At 50.3% G+C, this 16787-nt stretch overlaps 1 protein-coding gene across 8 annotated transcripts in view; it reads left to right on the forward strand.

The window, feature by feature from the left end:
- LOC101941845 (rho GTPase-activating protein 39-like) overlaps window positions 1-16787 on the forward strand; it is a 134444-nt gene that overhangs the window by 88114 nt on the left and 29543 nt on the right. For 5 of the 8 annotated variants that reach the window (XM_005295454.4, XM_024105119.3, XM_065565647.1 and 2 more), the window contains 3 exons: window positions 1184-2507; window positions 9258-9810; window positions 14085-14174. In XM_005295454.4, the coding sequence (XP_005295511.2) occupies window positions 1184-2507; window positions 9258-9810; window positions 14085-14174 (1967 nt within the window). The remainder of the gene's footprint in view (window positions 1-1183; window positions 2508-9257; window positions 9811-14084; window positions 14175-16787) is intronic. The other 3 variants (XM_042854948.2, XM_065565651.1, XM_065565648.1) reach the window with 1 other exon arrangement.

The raw sequence follows: 16787 nt of genomic DNA on the forward strand, positions 1-16787 counted from the left end.
CTTCATACAGGGAGGTTGCTCTCCATACGAGGCCATTGTGGGTGTAAGTACACACCTGCTGGTCCCAGGGGATCTCTGCTGGGGAGCTGCATCCCTGCTCTGGTGTCTTTGTTGTATGTGCTGTGCCATACGCTCCGAGCTCCTGGTGCTCCTTCTGTGGCACTGCATCATGTACCCCACATATAATAGTGAGCAAGAACAGTAGCGTGTCACTACCCTGCCTCTGGCTCTCTCAGGCCTTGCCCCATGGCACCAGCGTGGCAGCTCAGCACATGCCTGACACCTGCCCTTCCTGGTCTGTGTGGTGCTGTCGAGGCTGTGCAGTGGAGTTAGACTTTCCTGCCTCAAAACTGGATTCCCACCTGAGTCTAGGCTGTTCTCGCAGTGCGAAACAATGCCTCTGGGATTGGCACTCCCGGGGGGATCTACGAGCCATTCCCAAGCACATGGCTAAGGTCACAGGGCTCTGGGCCTGTCCCAAGGGAAGGAGAGGGGGCTGTTTTAAAAAAGCCAGAGCACAGTGGGAAGAGGAGCTGATCTGAGGGCTGGGTAAGGGGGTTCCCCGCAAGGCCACTGAGGCATACAGGAGAGTTTGGAAGGATTTTCTCCTTAGAGATTGGTTACGTTGTTAGGGTGCAACGTGCATTCTGTGAGCCACATTCAGTCATCCCTGGTGTCACTCCCGCTGACTTCCAGGGTTTGCCCCAGGGACTCTCTGGCATTGAATGCCTTCAGCTGGAAGCATCACTATCAAGGCAGAAGTTTCTGAAGCATAAGCATTTGGCTGCTTTTCCATGTAACATTGCAAGTGGTGGAGTGGTCCGGCAGATCTCTTATTCGCCTCTAGCCAGCCAGTCAGGATTGGCTACCAGATTTGAATGTGTGCTCTAATGGGTTAGCATTGTCTCGGAGAAAAAACCTGACTCAAATGGCTGAACAGAGTCATGTGATGAGTCAGGCATTTTTCTCATGTGTAAATATTATATTTCCTGTTATTAGAAGTCGAATGCCCAGGAAACAGCCCCAAAGGGGGTGCAGAGTTTAGGTGCAAGACCTTGGAGATTCAGTTTGATGTCTGGGTAAAAGCTGAGGCCGATCCACCACTAGACCTGAGATCTGAATTGCATTTTTGTTTTCTTCTTTTCCTAAATAATTCCCTATGTTTGTGTTTCTCTCCGTCCAGGGACACTCCTACCCGCTGGCAGCCTTTGCCAGGCACTAAAGCGGCCATGCTGGTTAAAGTTAACAGTTTAAGACAAGTGCAGGATTCATCAAACAGTTCACTGCAACCACAGACTACTGCAGAAGCCAACAGCCAGAAATCTCTGCTTCCAAATCCAGTCCCATATGCCCAGACTCAGTCCACAGCCGAGACCCCAGCTGCTCCAAAGCCAGCCTCTCCAGTGGAAACCAAACCGTCTATGCAGATTAAAAAGACCGAGAATGGTGGGTTTTGTTTAGTGCTAAGGAATGGCCCTCCTTGTCACATTCCGCCAAGCAGCGAAACAGGGACACCACAGCCTGCATCTCCCAAATATGCCTCTCCAGCACCTATATATGATGAGCCATCATTAGATTCTCCAATTTATGACGAACCTCCTGTAGATATGGACACTGAGAGTGTAAATGCGAATGGGACGTCTCCACAAATATCTCCAAGCAACAGCTTCAAAAAGCAGCTCCAGCCAACCAAATTATTGCAGCACTCAAGTATGCAACAGCAACAGCAACAACAAGCTGGAAAAAAGCATGTGCGAAACACTTCCACCACAGAATACAGCCCTGCTGGAAGGGAGTATATTAAACACATGGTCAATGTTGACCAGTCATCCAAACCTCTTCACTGCCCTGTGGGGGTAGTTGATAGCCCTGCTAAACCGCAGCCTGGTCTGCTTTCTTCAAAGGACAGCTTCAAGCAGTCCTGGAGGATCTTGGAAGCCAATGTTCTCAAGAATATGGAGGCTCACCACAGTCGACAGAACAGCCCACAAGCTCAAGAGTACCCTACTGTTATAAGTCAACAGGATTCTGGCTACTCAACAGGCCCTTCTCCGAGCTTACGAAAGAGGAAAGGAAGGAGACAAATGGCAGGTCAGGGAAGACCTGGCTCAGTGGGCAGCAGCAGTGAACTCAGTGCTTTGAACGATAAGTTGATTGCGGAGATGCGTGCCGTGGTAGGGAAATCAGCAGCCTGCAGGGGAAGCAAAGCAAGCCTAGATGCCGACATGCTGGAAAACACCACCTCAACAGGGAGCAGTAAAGTTAGGTTTCAGTCAGACCATTTGAAGAAAGGTGTCATCCAGCGCTCAAGGGACGACGTGACCTCTAGTAACAGGTCCTTGTACAGACAGGGACTGGAGAGGAGGGGGAGCTTCTCGAATGACCCAGCTACGCAACAGGACGTAATGAGGTCCAAGAGGACCTATGAGAAAATGGACTCTTTAGAAAAGAATGTGACGAGCCAGACAAGTTTGGCTTCATCAGATGCAGCACGAACATCCTCTCAGGTATGTACCAATGATTATTTCAGTTAAATCACTTGCTGCTAATCGATAGGGGTAGTTCTAACCCAAATGCACCATGCCATGTACTGATGGGTCTGGATTACTTACTGTACAGAAGAGTTTTATGTACAGACACTGTATATTCTTGGGGAATAAACAACAGATTGCAGAATCTTGCAGCTTTGTAAGTGGAGGAGCCTATTTCAGACCAGATGCCTGATGCGATAGGTGGGAATTATGGAAGGGAAAGCAGAGTTTGGGTCCCATGCACCAAGTATGTAGCACTGAATGTGGTTGCTTGACTTTATTTACTTATTTGTATTGTGGTGTCATGGACCAGGACCCATTGTGGTAGGTGCTGTACAAACCCAGAGCAAAAAAGGGTCCCTGCCCCAAGGAGCAGACAATCTAAGACACAAGAGAACTGGTGGATACATACTGGGAAGCACAAGGAAACAACAATTTGGTTGTGGTCAGCATAATAGGCAGCATCTCAGCCCATCAGCTGCCTAACTGTTGTCATGTTCTTTGTAGACCGCATGGCAAAGGAGGGATTTGGTGGAGGACAGTGAGGTGGCTTGGAGGGTGCTTACAGGGACAGCAGCAGAGGAAGCAGGAAGGTGCTTGTTTGAATGTAACAAGTGGGTGAAGGAGGCTGATGTTACTGGCAGAGTGGAGTTCAGAGCCGACATTTTGAGCATGTCTAAAAGATGCTAGGTCAGGTAGGGACTGTCTGAAGAGCTCTGAACGAGAAGGTGTTTGTTTTGGATGTGATGGAGAAGAGGGAGCCAGGAGAGGGGTGCAAAGAGGGGTGACGTGGCCAAACGGGAGGAGCCAGGAAAACACTCTCTGGAGCAGCATTCTGAATGGGTGTAAGTGGGATGAGATGGGATTTGTGAAGGCCAGACAGGAGCCTGCATATGATGGTCTAGAGAGAAAGCTGAGTCAAAGATGATGCCCAGGTGACAGGCTTGTGTGACAGCGTGGATGGTGGGGTTGTCCTTGGTAATGGACAAGAGGGATGGGGGAGGGGGCTGACGAGAAGATTAAGAGCTCTGTTTTGGTCATGGTGACCTTAAGCTGATGTCTGGACTCCCCGGAGATGTCAGAAAGGCAGGCTAAAGTCTAGGACAGAAGGAAAACGGCCTGGAGTAGAGGTAGATCTGAGAGTCCTCACCATACAGATGATAGCTGAATTTATGTTTGTGAATTAAATTGCCCAGAGATGAGGTGTGGAAGGAATGGAGAAGGGGACAAAGGACAGAGCCCTGTGGAACCCCACAGAGAGTTGGCAGAGGGAGGAGAGGGATCCTCTGAAGGATTAACTAGAGCCGTAGGAGTAGAAGCAGGAGAGGATGAAGAAATGGAAGCTGAAAGAGGCCAAGCTTTCAAGAAGAGAAGCCCGGTCAAAGGCAGCGGACAGGTCCAGGAGGATGAGGATAGAGCACAGATTCTCAGCATTGGCCAGGAAGAGGTCATTAGAGGCTTTGGTGAGAGCCATTGCAGCAGGGTACAGGGGTGACAGGAAGATTGGAGAGGGTCTAGGATGGCATTGGAGGAGAGGAGCTCCGGATAATGGTTGTGGACAGTGTGTTCAGTGGGCTTAGAGATGCTGGGAGAAGGGAGATGGGACAGTAGCTGGAGGAACAGATGCCATCAAGGGTTTAAAAAAAAAAAAAAAAGAAAAAAATCAGGAGAAATTATCCTGCCCAGAATGTTGTTACCAGGAGGTGCTGAGCAAGTGAGGAAGACACATGCTAATCTATCACCCCCATAGAGCCATATGTTTAGGATAGGAGAGGGTAGGCCCAGACAAGAGTCCGACACAAGTAAATTCAGCATTGTTTGCTAGCAAGAAAACCACCAACTTAATCTCAATGTGTATCCTGTTCTGACTAGCTCTGGGGTTGAAATTTAAAGTGCTCCTAGATGTATAGGTGATTGCAAAGAAAAAAATGCGTGTGGCTTTTTTTGTTTCTTTGTGATGCAAAAAAAAGGGGGGTGAGCCTTTAAAAATGTGCTTTGTGGAGCAGGATCTTAGGGCGACAGAGGAAGGATCTACTTGGTGAGTCTTGCCCAGTGTTACTCACTGAGGTTCTGGAGTTGTTGGAGGATTTTGAGCCACAGTCTGTTTTAGAACCATGTCCTTTCTGACTGGGGAAGGCCAGCCAGGGAAGAACGGGTCCTTGTTTGCCTCCATTAAGAAGGGCAAGATACCACCAGCCTTGGAGAAGGCCTGTGTTCATCTGTGGCTCAAGAAACCACCCCATACTGACAGACTAGCCAGAGTTGCACCTTCCCTTTTTGGATTATTGAGAAGGTTGTGGCAAGACAAAGCTCTCAGTATTTCGCTGGTCAGGTCAGTCAAGCTACGTACCTGATTTGGTTTAGAGATTTCTCTTGTTGTGCTCTTCTGTGTTTGCCTCCTAACCGCAGACAATGACCATGTGTCCATGCTGGTATTGTTAGATCTGCCAGCTGCCTTCCATACCCTTGATCATGAGGTGTGGCTGGCTCGTCTGAGCTTTAGGTGGAGTTGGTGGGGCGGCTGTAGGGTTCTTTCCTATCTGAGAGATCCCAAAGGGATGTAGAGGGCAATTGCTAATCACCAACAGGGTGGACAGGTTCCATGGGCCTCTGGCTGCAAAGGTATGTCCTTGTGTTTTAGATGTGGCTCTCTAACTTCATCCGTGCTTTTGCACTTCAGCATCAGATGAACGCAATGCGAGCCACATGAGGCCACATCTTAAACTGGCCCAGAAGCTAGAACTGGTACAGAGGGCAGCTGTCATCTTGGTAGATGGGGTGGCTTTAGAGAGTACATGGCCCCGCACTGGTCACTTTTTTCAGCGTCCAGGTAGACTTTGAGGTGTTGGTTTTGATCTATAAGCACCTATCTATAGGCTATAGATCAGTTTGATCTATAAACATCTATAAAGACCAAGGACAGGGTAGGCCCGTTACTCGTGGGGGGAATAACAACAGAAAATGTGGAAATGGCAGAAGTGCTTAATGACTTCTTTGTTTCGGTTTTTACCAAGAAGGTTGGTGGTGATTGGATGTCTAATGTAGTGAATGTACAGGGAAAATGAGGTAGGATTAGAAGAGGCTAAAATAGGGAATGAACAAGTTAAAAATTACTTAGACAAGTTAGATGTCTTCAAGTCACCAGGGCCTGATGAAATGCATCCTAGAATACTCAAGGATCTGACTGAGGAGATACCTGAGCCATTAGCAGTTATCTTTGCAAAGTCATTGAAAATAGGAGAGATTCCAGAAGACTGGAAAAGGGCAAATATAGTGCCCATCTATAAAAAGGGAAATAAGGACAACCCAGGAAATTACAGACCAGTCAGTTTAACTTCTGGGAAAGATAATGGAGCAAATAATTAAGAAATCACTTTGCAAACAGCTAGAAGATAATAAGGTGATAAGTAACAGTCAGCATGGATTTGTGAAAAACAAATTGTGTCAAACCAACCTGATAGCTTTCTTTGACTGGGTAACAAGCCTTGTGGATAGGGGAGAAGCGGTAGATGTGGTATATCTTGACTTTACTAAAGCTTTTGATACTGTCTTGCTTGACCGTCTCATAAACAAATTAGGGTTAGCAACCTAGATGGAGCTAGTATAAGGTGGGTGCAAAACTGGTTGGAAAACCATTCCCATCAGTGGTTCACAGTCATGCTGGCAGGGCATAATGAATGGGGTCCCGCAGGGATCGGTTCTAAGTGCGGTTCTGTTCAATATCTTCATCAATTATTTAGATAATGGCATAGAGTTTATACACTTATAAAGTTTGCGGATGATACCAAGCTGGGAGGGGTTGCAAGTGCTTTGGAGGCTAGGATTAAAATTCAAAATGATCTGGACAAACTGGAGAAATGGTCTGAAGTAAATAGGATGAAATTCAATAAGGACAAATGCAAAGTATCCCATTTAGGAAGGGACAATCAGTTGCATACATACAAAATGGGAAATGACTGTCTAGGAAGGAGTACTATGGAAAGGGATCTGGGGATCATAGTGGGCCACAAACTAAATATGAGTAAACAGGGTAACACTGTTGCAAAAAAGTGAACATCATTCTGGGATGTATTAGCAGGAGTGTTGTAAGCAAGACACAAGAAGTAATTCTTCCGCTCTACTCTGCTCTGATGAGGCCTCAGATGGAGTATTGTGTCCAGTTCTGGGTGCCACATTTCAGGAAAGATGTGGACAAATTGGAGAAAGTCCAGAGAAGAGCAACACAAATGATTAAAGGTTTAGAAAACATGACCTTTGAGGGAAGATTGAAAAAACTGGGTTTGTTTAGTCTGGAGAAGAGAAGACTAAGAAGGAACATGATAACAGTTTTCAAGTATGTGAAAGGTTGTTACAAGGAGGAGGAAGAAAAATTGTTTTTCTTAACCTCTGAGAATAGGACAAGAAGCAATGGGCTTAAATTGCAGCAAGGGAGGTTTAGGTTGGACATTAGGAAAAACTAACTGTCAGAGTGGTTAAGCACTGGAATAAATTGCCTAAGGAGGTTGTGGAATCTCCATCATTGGAGATTTTTAAGAGCAGGTTAGACAAACACTTGTCAGGGATGGTCTAGATAATTAGTCCTGCCACGAGTGCAGGGGACTGGTCTAGATGACCTCTCGAGGTCCCTTCCAGTTCTATGATTCTAAAAAGCCCCACCAGAGAGATCCTCTCCCTGTGGTACAATGCCATGGTTACCACCAGGAGCGGGGCAGCAGCAGGGCATTCTGTTTGCAGGCCCGGGGCTCCACTGTTCCCTCCCATCCAGTGAGAAATAGCCCAGAATTGTCGACCTTCAGGGCATGCTGAGAGCCCCATTGCTGGGGGGAGTTAAGGAGGTGGTGCCGGGGTCAATGTGCAGCTGACTGTATGTTTAAATACAGTTACACGTGAAATGATCTTGTCTGGGTCTTGGAGTCTGCGACCCGGTGGATTATTAGAAACAAATCCAGGGTAGCTACTTGATGAAGGTTCATGAGTTCATCCTCACTGAGTCTCTGTGGAGTCTACTCAGAGGCACTGTGTGTTCGACTGAACACTGCATCTCGCACAGTCTCCTGCAGCTGCACTCCTGGGAGAGAGAACAGCCCCTTTCCGGTCCGAGGCCACGGATTAATTAACTGTGCTCTCAAGTCAAGCTAGCGCGAGCTGCCTACCCAGGCGGGGAGGCTCGCCCCCAGCTGCAGTGCAGATGCACTCTTAGGGCCGTTGGGTACATCTCCCTGGTCTGTGGTTGAGGTTCATTTTGGATCTCTCTGGAGGTGGGGGCAGGTAGAAGGCAGTACTCTTCCTGGTCTCTCTCAGCTAGTCCTCCCTGACCTGCAGGGGAGATGAGAGCACTTGCCCCTGGGCCTCTGCCTGGGCCATTATCACGCTGCACCTCACTGTCCTCCGATAGACAGCCCAGCGTCTCCTCCCAGGGGATTCTCTTTAGATGCATCATTACGCAGCCTTGCTACCCAAATAGATGTGCGAAGACCCTGGCCAGGCTCCTTGTCGCAGCCAGTCCTTCTCCATTGTAGATGTGGTCATGGTTCCCAGGAGGGAGGCTGCGGGAGCCAAGGAAAAGCACACAATAGTCCAGAAAACTGGCTAGCCTGAAATGCTGTTGGCAGTAGTCTGGGACAGCCTGAGCTGGCCTGCCGCTGCCCCGTGTATGATGCTAAGCCTGACCAGAGCCCTCCCACCATGTGTGATAATGTGGCTTATTGCACGTAACCCAGCTGTGAGACACTGGTTGAGTTAGCATAAGCCAGCCAAAGACAGGCGGTTCCTGGGGTCTGTGTGGACAGTGGGGGCCATAAAGTGGGGAACAGGCACTTTGAAAGGGCCACATGTGTGACCACATTCACTGGGGAGGAGGGCATGGGTTGCTGGGGAACATGGATGATGAGTGTGTGCTGGCTGTGGGGAGGAAGGTGTGGGGCTGTGTCCTCTCAGGGAGCCTCAGCAAGGTAGGGAGAAGCGGGGTTTGGATAGCAAGAGGTGATAGAGCATTTTGTCTAGGAGTACAACAGGTACTGTGTGCCAGAGAGACAGAGCCCAGATACTCCAGGGGAGGAACACGGCTTGCTGGCCGATGAAAGAAATCCACGTCTTGATAGACTGGCCTGGAGTAGAATGTGTGATGGGAATTTGGGATCACCTGGTGCAGGTGTTCTCAAGATACAGCCCTCCCAAAAGCTGACTTGCTTTGAACATTTCTCAGTGTTTATAATGCTTTGTTGCCAGAGCTGGGAAAATACTATGGGTGGGTTCCAGCGATAGGCCTGGAGCAGCAGAAAAGGGAGGCAGAGGCTGCAGAAGGAAAGGAACTGGGAGTTACGCTCCTGAGCACCCTGCAGCTCTCAGCTCTGCTGGCCCCCACATGGAGCAGAGGGTGTGAAGAGGAGAGAGGGAGATGGGAGCTGAGTGGCTGTGAGGGAGCACCTGCTGTCTGGGTTGACACCTGGAGTCCTGGGCCAGCTTTGGGGATAAGTTCTGTTTCCCCACCCCCGCAAGGGACACAGAGTGGGAGGTGGGCTTGTCCCTAAACGTGTCCCGGGGGCTGTCAGCGGGGGCTGTTGGAGGAGTCCAGATCCCAGCAACGGACTGCATCCAAAATATGTTTTTTCTCTGCTCACAACTAGTTCCTGGAGGTTGGGTGGCTGACGCTGTTTAACTGCCTCACTCGGGTAAGACACTCAGCTAAAATGCTTTTGATTGTAACTTGTCTGTTCTCCCTTGCAGCCTGGAACAATAGAGTCAGACTCCAAGCAGGAGAATAGCGTACAGCCTGCCATCAGCATGGGGTATCAGTTTCCCTACAGCACATTACGGAAGCCCATCTCTCAACTCAGCATGGCAGACTGGGCTTCCAAAAACCTGAACATGCACACTCAGGGCATCTTCCGCCGAAGGATCTCCATCTCCAACATGCTCTCTTGGAACAGAGGCTCCATCAAAAAGCCAATGCTCATCACCAGCAACCACACCATTAAAAAGGAAGCATGTGAGATGTTTAAACTGGTGCAGATCTACATGGGTGACCGCCAGGCCCGCATGGACCGAAATCATGTGGCTTTGGTCACAGTTACCAAGTGCTGGAGCATACAGGGTTTACGGGATGAACTGTACATACAGCTGATCAGGCAGACTACGGACAATATGTGTTACCGAAGTCTGGCGTGGGGCTGGGAACTCATGGCCATCAGTCTGGCCTTTTTTTCCCCATCACCCAAATTTCAGTCTTACCTGGAAGGTTACATCTACCGCCATCTCGACCAGGTCAATGATGAAAACAGTAAGTGCCTCACACATCACAACAGCTGTTTAATGGCACTGAAATTCACCATCAAGCATTGGGCCAGCGTCGGGCCTATGCAACTCCGCTGTTACTGTGCAGTGTCTGATTATTTGGGCAGTATCAGGTATAAACACTGAGGCTATGTCTACACTATGGACCTTACATTGGCACAGCTGTACCACTGCAGTTGCGCCACTGTAAGACCTCTCGTGTAGCCCTTCTATGCTGGAAGGAGAGAGCTCTCCCATTGGCATAATTAAACCACCCCAGATGAGTGGCGATAGCTATGTCAGCAGGAGAGCATCTCCCGCCGACATAGCGCTGTCCTGACCGGCGCATTTGTCAGTGAAACTTATGTTGGTTGTGTGTGGGGGGGGGGAGTTCACACCCTGACTGACAAAAGTGCTAGTGTAGACAAAGCCTTAGAGAGGGACAGACTGCTCTCCCTTATGCTGGTGTGAATCTGAAGTGACTCCACTGGACTGCAGATTTACACTGGTGTATCTGAAAGCTGAATTTGGTCCATATTTTGTGGCATACCCTCTGAATGAGGGGCTATGGGGCATGTTATAATTAACTGCATTGTGCAGGAGGACTGGCAAGAGCTGGTGGAGGTTGTAACCCTGATACTGATTAGTAAGGCTATGTTTTAGTCACAGGTATTTTTAGTAACAGTCAAGGACAGGTCACGGGCAATAAATAAAAAGTCACGGCCCCGTGACCTGTTCATGACTTTAACTAAAAATACCTGTGACTAAATCTTACCTGCTGAGAGGGGAGCGCTCCTGAGGACTGCTGCTCCTGGGGGAGGGACGGGGGCAGCGCGGGGCCCCACTGCTGCTGCTGGGGGGCCAGCCTGAGGGCTCCTGCCACTGCTGGGGGGCTGGGCTGGGGCCCCCGGCTGCTGCTCTGGCCGGGGGCCCGCCCAGGGCCCTGCCGCCTCTCCGGGTGGGGGACAGTCAGGGCCCCTGCCTGCTGCCGATGGTGGTCCAGGCAGGGGGCGGCCCGGGCCCCTGCCTGCCACCACTGGGCCCGGACCACTGCTCCAGGGCAGTGCCAGGGACCAGCTGCCTGGGGCTGCCAGAGCAACGGCCACTGCGGCTGGCTCTGGGGCTTTCTCAGATGCTGGGATGGCCCTGGGGTTAGCCGCACCTGCCGCCGCAAAATTCACAGAGGTCATGGAAACCATGAATGATTCGCAGCCTTACTGATTAGTAATACTGGTAAGTCGTCATGCTCAAACTCCTGGGAGGTTTGCAGCCATATTGCTATCAACAGGCAGGGATAAGGGTTGTGCCATTCCCAGGAGCTGCTGGGCCTGTGCAGTAAACACTTCTCAAACAGTCACAGGCAAATGGGTGTTCCTTTAATTAGTTTCCAGTGCCAAGGTGGTTGCATTTTATGAAGAGAAATAGGAAGCAAGTCCTTCCATCATGCAGCACAGCTGCTGTCAGGCCTTCTCCCAGTGATTCTAGCTTGTATCTGACAAAACAAATGGCTGTATGCAGTAGTGGATATTAGCGAGGTAAGGTTGGGGAGGTGATATGTTTTACTGGACCAGCATCTATTGGTGAGAGCCAAGCTTTCAAACTACACAGAGCTCTTCCCCAGGCCTGGCAAAGGTACTCCTAGTCTCACAGCAAAATACAAGGTTTAACAGAAGTAGTTAGCACATCTTGTAAGGAGCATTCTGTCTTGAAAGAATACAAGCCACTGTAGTTGGCGTATATCAGTTCTAGACACAGTCTAATCAGGGGTTCTCTGACTGTTACAGCCTTGAGAGACAAGGTGGGTGAGGTAACCAGGGACCCACACGGTGACAGCTGCATTGCACACAGCCTTGAGGCCAGCCTTGACAAGACAAAGGCTTTTGTCAGCAGCCCCACGTGTGCGATAAGCAGAGCCTCACCCCACGATGCCAGGAACAGCATGCCTCCGAGCAAAGGTGCACCTCCAGTCGCTGGCCCCATCCATACCGCGGCATCTCCCACTTTCAGTATGGGGCTCAGACAGATATAATCAGAACCCCATGCAAAATTACTAAGTGCTAACGATGAAGGTATTTATAGGCACTTCTTCAGTGCTCAAGAGCAACGCTTCTGCAGTCATAACTACCACACATGAAGTGCTCGAATCGTTTCTCCCATGGGGTGTTCTGCTGACAAAGAAACTGAGGCTGTGACTTGTCCAAGGCACAGGGCCTGTGTCAGGCCAGCATTTGGAATTCCTGGTTCCCAGTCCTGTCCTTTCCTCACAAGACTACACTCCTCCCAAAGGTCTCTGATTTAGATGGGTTTAGTTTTATAAGTTACAGAGCACACTTGACTGGATCAGACTGACGTGAGGAAGAGTAGAAGCTTTAAGAACAAAGTACAATAGAGTGGGCTGTTTGAGATGTAATGGAGATGCTGCCCAACCCCCCTAAAGACAGCACCCGGTGATAACTGGCTGTATGCCGAGGTTAAAGGATAGTGCTGCCGCTGGAGCCCCAGAGCCAAATCCAGAGGCACCGAGCAGCTGCTACACCCACTGGAGTCAGTGGGCCTGACTTGACTGGGCTCCTTATTCTGGCAAGTTCCCACTGCCTTAGCACTTCAGATGCAAAGCAAGGCTCTCAGGGAAGGGAACAGCTGGTGCTCGATCCCTGTAGGACTGACCTTGCATTGGGTTAGGGAAAGTTTGCATTCTGTCAAAAATATCAAGTATGCCCCACATGTGCAGTGGGCGATCCTTGGCCCAGGGCTTATGTAGAAATTCTTCCCAGCAGAATCCCTGCGCGTGCTGCAGAAACTGGTATTCACAGCCTTAGCTTTTGCCTATTGCCCTCTGTCATGTACACCCCCCCTGAAGAACACAGGTGCACTGTGTTGCCAACCTGTGATGTTCAGTGAGGACAAATCCCAGGATCTCAAATTTCAAGTGCAGCCAAAAGTGTCCTGTGGATTTGATTCAGGTTGTAAAGGATATTCCCCCGCACTCACCTAATGCAAACACGGCTGCAGGACACTTGCTCAGACCTTCCCAATGGTTCTCCTCAAGCATTAGAATAATAGAATCATAGGAGTAGAAGGTACCTCAGGAGGTCATCTAGTCCAGTCCCTGCACTCATGGCAGGACTAAGTATTATCTAGACCGTCCCTGATAGGTGTTTGTCTAACCTGCTCTTAAAAATCTCCAATGATGGAGATTCCACAGTTTCCCTACGCAATATATTCCAGTGCTTAACCACCCTGACAGTTAGGAAGCTTTTCCTATTGTCCAACCTAAACCTCCCTGGCTGTAATTTAAGCCCATTGCTTCTTGTCCTGTCCTCAGTTTTCCTTAAGAAAAACAATTTACCTTCCTCTCCTTGTAACAACCTTTTATGTACTTAAAAACTGTTATCATGTCCCCATCAGTCTTTTCTTCTCCAGACTAAACAAACCTAATTTTTTCAGTCTTCCCTCAATACGTCATGTTTTCTAGACCTTTAATCATTTTTGTTGGAGCTTTCAGTCCCAGAGGAGAATTTTCTGGATAAGTGAGGGTAGAGAGTCTAATGGAATGGGAATTGGAACCTTAGTTCAAGCATTTGCTCTCCATAAACACCCTCCTAGATGGAGCATTGAATATTAGTGCTTCCTCCCATGGGTGTAGCAGCTCTGGGCTTCTCCTTGGCCAGAAATTCCAGGGCAGAAACAAACCAGGAGGCATTGTAAACTGTCTTGGGCAGGACTTTCTTCCTCTCATTTCCAAGATTCTGGTGCTGCAGGGACCAGTGGGATCACTAGGTCAGTCTTGCTAACCAGTGTTGGGGCAGTGTTTGGTGGGGGAGAGTGCAGCTGATCTGTAAGCAAGACAAGTTTGCGGAAGGAGATTTGACATTCTGGAGCCGCCCTCCAGTATCCTTCCTGTTCAGGGGATTCCAGTGACGATCTCTCTGAGCCCTAGCCTAGGCCTTTCAGGAATTGGTTGTTACCAGTGTCACAGATACAAGGTTCCTAGAGGCTCTTTCACTTTAAATAGATTTTATTCTCCTCTTCCCCATCTCCCCAGCCATGACCTCCAGCTCTCCTAGCATCCATTCCCTGAACAGTTGGGGCCAGCCTGCCCCCTCGTGCAGCACCAGAGCAGGTTGCTTTTGCTGATGTCTGTGGGCAGTTTTGGTGTCTTGCTGTCCTTTGTCCTTAGTTGTCTATGCTGGGTCACTACATGCATGCTATAAGGTGAAGAAGGCGGAGCGTGTTCAGTCTGCTTTGCGTCACTCACTTAACCGTGCTTTGGATTTTCAGTTGCCCAGCGCATTAAGGAACTTCTGGATCTGAAAAACAAGAAGAACTCCAAATCCAGGAAAAAGAGGAAGCAAAACACCGAGGAAGAAGGTAAAGAGAGGCAAAACGTGAAGACTACATGTGCATGGTCTGTCAGCCTCTGCAGTTAAACCTCAGACACAGCAGATTAGTTGCTGTGGGAGCCATTTGCTAGTAGAACCTGTACCACCGTGTTGTTCAGTCTAGGAATATGAATGTGTTCAGACTAGCCCCGCCTATTAAGGTTGCTGAACAATTCTCATTGTAAGCCTTTGTTTTCAGTTGCTTATAACTTTACCAAACGTTAACCTTTCGGTCTGAAATTTTACATGCCTGGTATCTGCCTCAAGCTGAATTTTTTGGAAAATTTCATCCAAAAAGGTTTCTCTGTTTCCAAGAAAGAGACTAGAGACCTTCCCTTTGGGTAGCTCTAGCACCACCATGCTTTGGAGCAGGCACTTGAAAGTTGCCAGGGGGTTGGCTTTTGTGCCAGGAATGTGTCTTTTGCCATCCTTGTGAAAATCCGCTCACATTTAGCTAAATTATAAGCCCTTGAAAAAAATCCCAATTCGCACACGCTCAATAGGAACTTCTTTGATTTTAATAGTGACATTCCCAGAAGCTTCTGTCGTCACTGGGCCCACTGGGCTGAACAGGACTTCCACTGCAATTGCAGCTCTGGGCATCTGCCGGCTCTCAGGGGTCACTGAGAGCAGGGAGTCTGCCTCTCCTGTGCTCTCAGTGACCCCTTGCTGGGCTAGGCAGCATGGAGAAGGCAGCTGCTTGTTTCGAATGCAGAGGGGATAAGCGCTGGACCTGCAGGGGAGCAGATTGGGACAAGAAGCCTTGGGGTGGGGTGGTGAGTGGGAAACTGGGTCTGGCAGCTGAGGTGCAGAATGTGAAGGGGACTGGGCTGAGAACCAGAGGAATGGAGACTGGGCCCAGCTAGGTGAGGACAATGAGGAAAGCATTGAGAGCTGGTGAACCAGAACCCCCTAGGATTTAAATATCTGTGCCTGCTCCCAGGAAGGAGTAGAGGAGGGCCAAGACACTACTGTGCAGTGGAGGTCCTTGTACAGTTCCGGAGTTGGGAGCAGCATTGGTGAAACACAAACTGTGCAACCAGAAATATTCCATAAACGGCAGCCTCCATTGCATGTCACTTGGAGGTGAACTGTTTATTTGCATCATGCTAATCAGCTTGGTTCAGTCGCCCTTGGCTAATAGGTGCTTGCTTTCCATCCTCTGGTTGGTTGCGAGCTGCATTGTATGGAGGAGAGGGATTTTTCAGACACTCTGCAAATGCATTTGGATCCAGGTATCTTTCAGGTGAGAGGGATTGTGCAGTTTCTGCTTAATCTCAGCTGGTCAGACTGGCCCGCCAACTGCAGACTAGCTTAGGGTTACCATTCGTCTGGATTTACCCGGACATGTCCTCCTTTTTGTGCTAAAAATAGCGTCCAGGGGGAATTTGTAAAGCACTCAAAATGTCCGGGATTTCCCCCCTCCCCCGGCAGAGCAGAGCGAGCGGCTGGGAGGGCTGCAGGAAAGTCCGGGGCTGGACTCCGGAGCAGCTGTAGAGGAGCTCCGCCCTGCATTCTGAGCAAGTGTATCAGCACAAAGTGCAGCCCTCCCCTTTTGCAACTGGGAGCGGTTTCTGCCATGCAGCATAGCAAAACGGGAGCGAGAGCACTTTGTGCTGATACAAGGGCAGCTCTCCCCTGCGGCCCGGTCCGGCAGCACTGTGCAGGGCCAGGGACCGGGTTTTGTTGTGCTGGGGAGCTTAGCCACGTGTCCCGCTCGCACAGAGCCCAACACCCTGTTCTGAGCAGCAGGGTAAGGGGGCGAAGGGGCAGGGAGGTTCTGGAGGGGGCAGTCAAGAAACGGGGGGGGGCTTTTTGGGGGGAGTGGAAAAAGTTTTGGGCAGTCAGGGTACAGGTAGGGGGTAGGGTCCTGGGGGGCAGTTGGGGGGGGTCTTAGGAGGGGGCAGTTAGGGGACAAGGAACAGGGAGTCTTAGGTAGGGGGTGGCGTTCTGGAGGGCAGTTAGGAGCAGGGGTCCCAGGAGGGGGCAGTCAGGGGACAAGGAGCGGGGGAGTGGGGGGCTGGGAGTTCTGGGGGGGGGGCTGTCAGGGGGCAGGAGTGGGGAGAGGGATCGGAGCAGTCAGGGGACAGGGAGCAGAGGGGTTTAGATGGGTTGGGAGTTCTGGGGGGGGCTGTCAGGGGGTGGGGAGTGGTTGGATGGGGCGTGGGAGTCCCAGGGGTCTGTCTGGGGGTGGGGGTGTGGATAAGGGTTGGGGCAGTCAGGGGACAAGAGGCAGGGAGGCTTAGATAGGGAGTGGAGTCCTGGGGGGCAGTTAGGGGCAGGGGTCCCAGGAGGGGGCAGTCAGGGGACAAGGAACGGGGGGAGGGTTGGGGGTTCTGGGGGGGCGGGAAGTGGGAGGGGCTAGGGCGGGGCTCCTCCCGTCCTCTTTTTTGCTTGCTGAAATATGGTAACCCTAGACTAGCTAGTATCATGCTGGGGCTGACTCTGCTCTAAGTGCCCAGGGCAGATGCCCATGCTGCTCTGAGCCCTGCCTCCTGCCCCTCCCCATTCCAGAGCTTACAGTAAATATAGTGTAGGTCCCCTCCCTTGTGACCCCACAGCTGCCAGCCTTCCCTGGGGCAGTGTGTGTTGGGGGGTGGGA

Source organism: Chrysemys picta, chromosome 13 (genome assembly GCF_011386835.1).
Source record: "Chrysemys picta bellii isolate R12L10 chromosome 13, ASM1138683v2, whole genome shotgun sequence".
Taxonomy (NCBI): domain Eukaryota; kingdom Metazoa; phylum Chordata; order Testudines; family Emydidae; genus Chrysemys; species Chrysemys picta.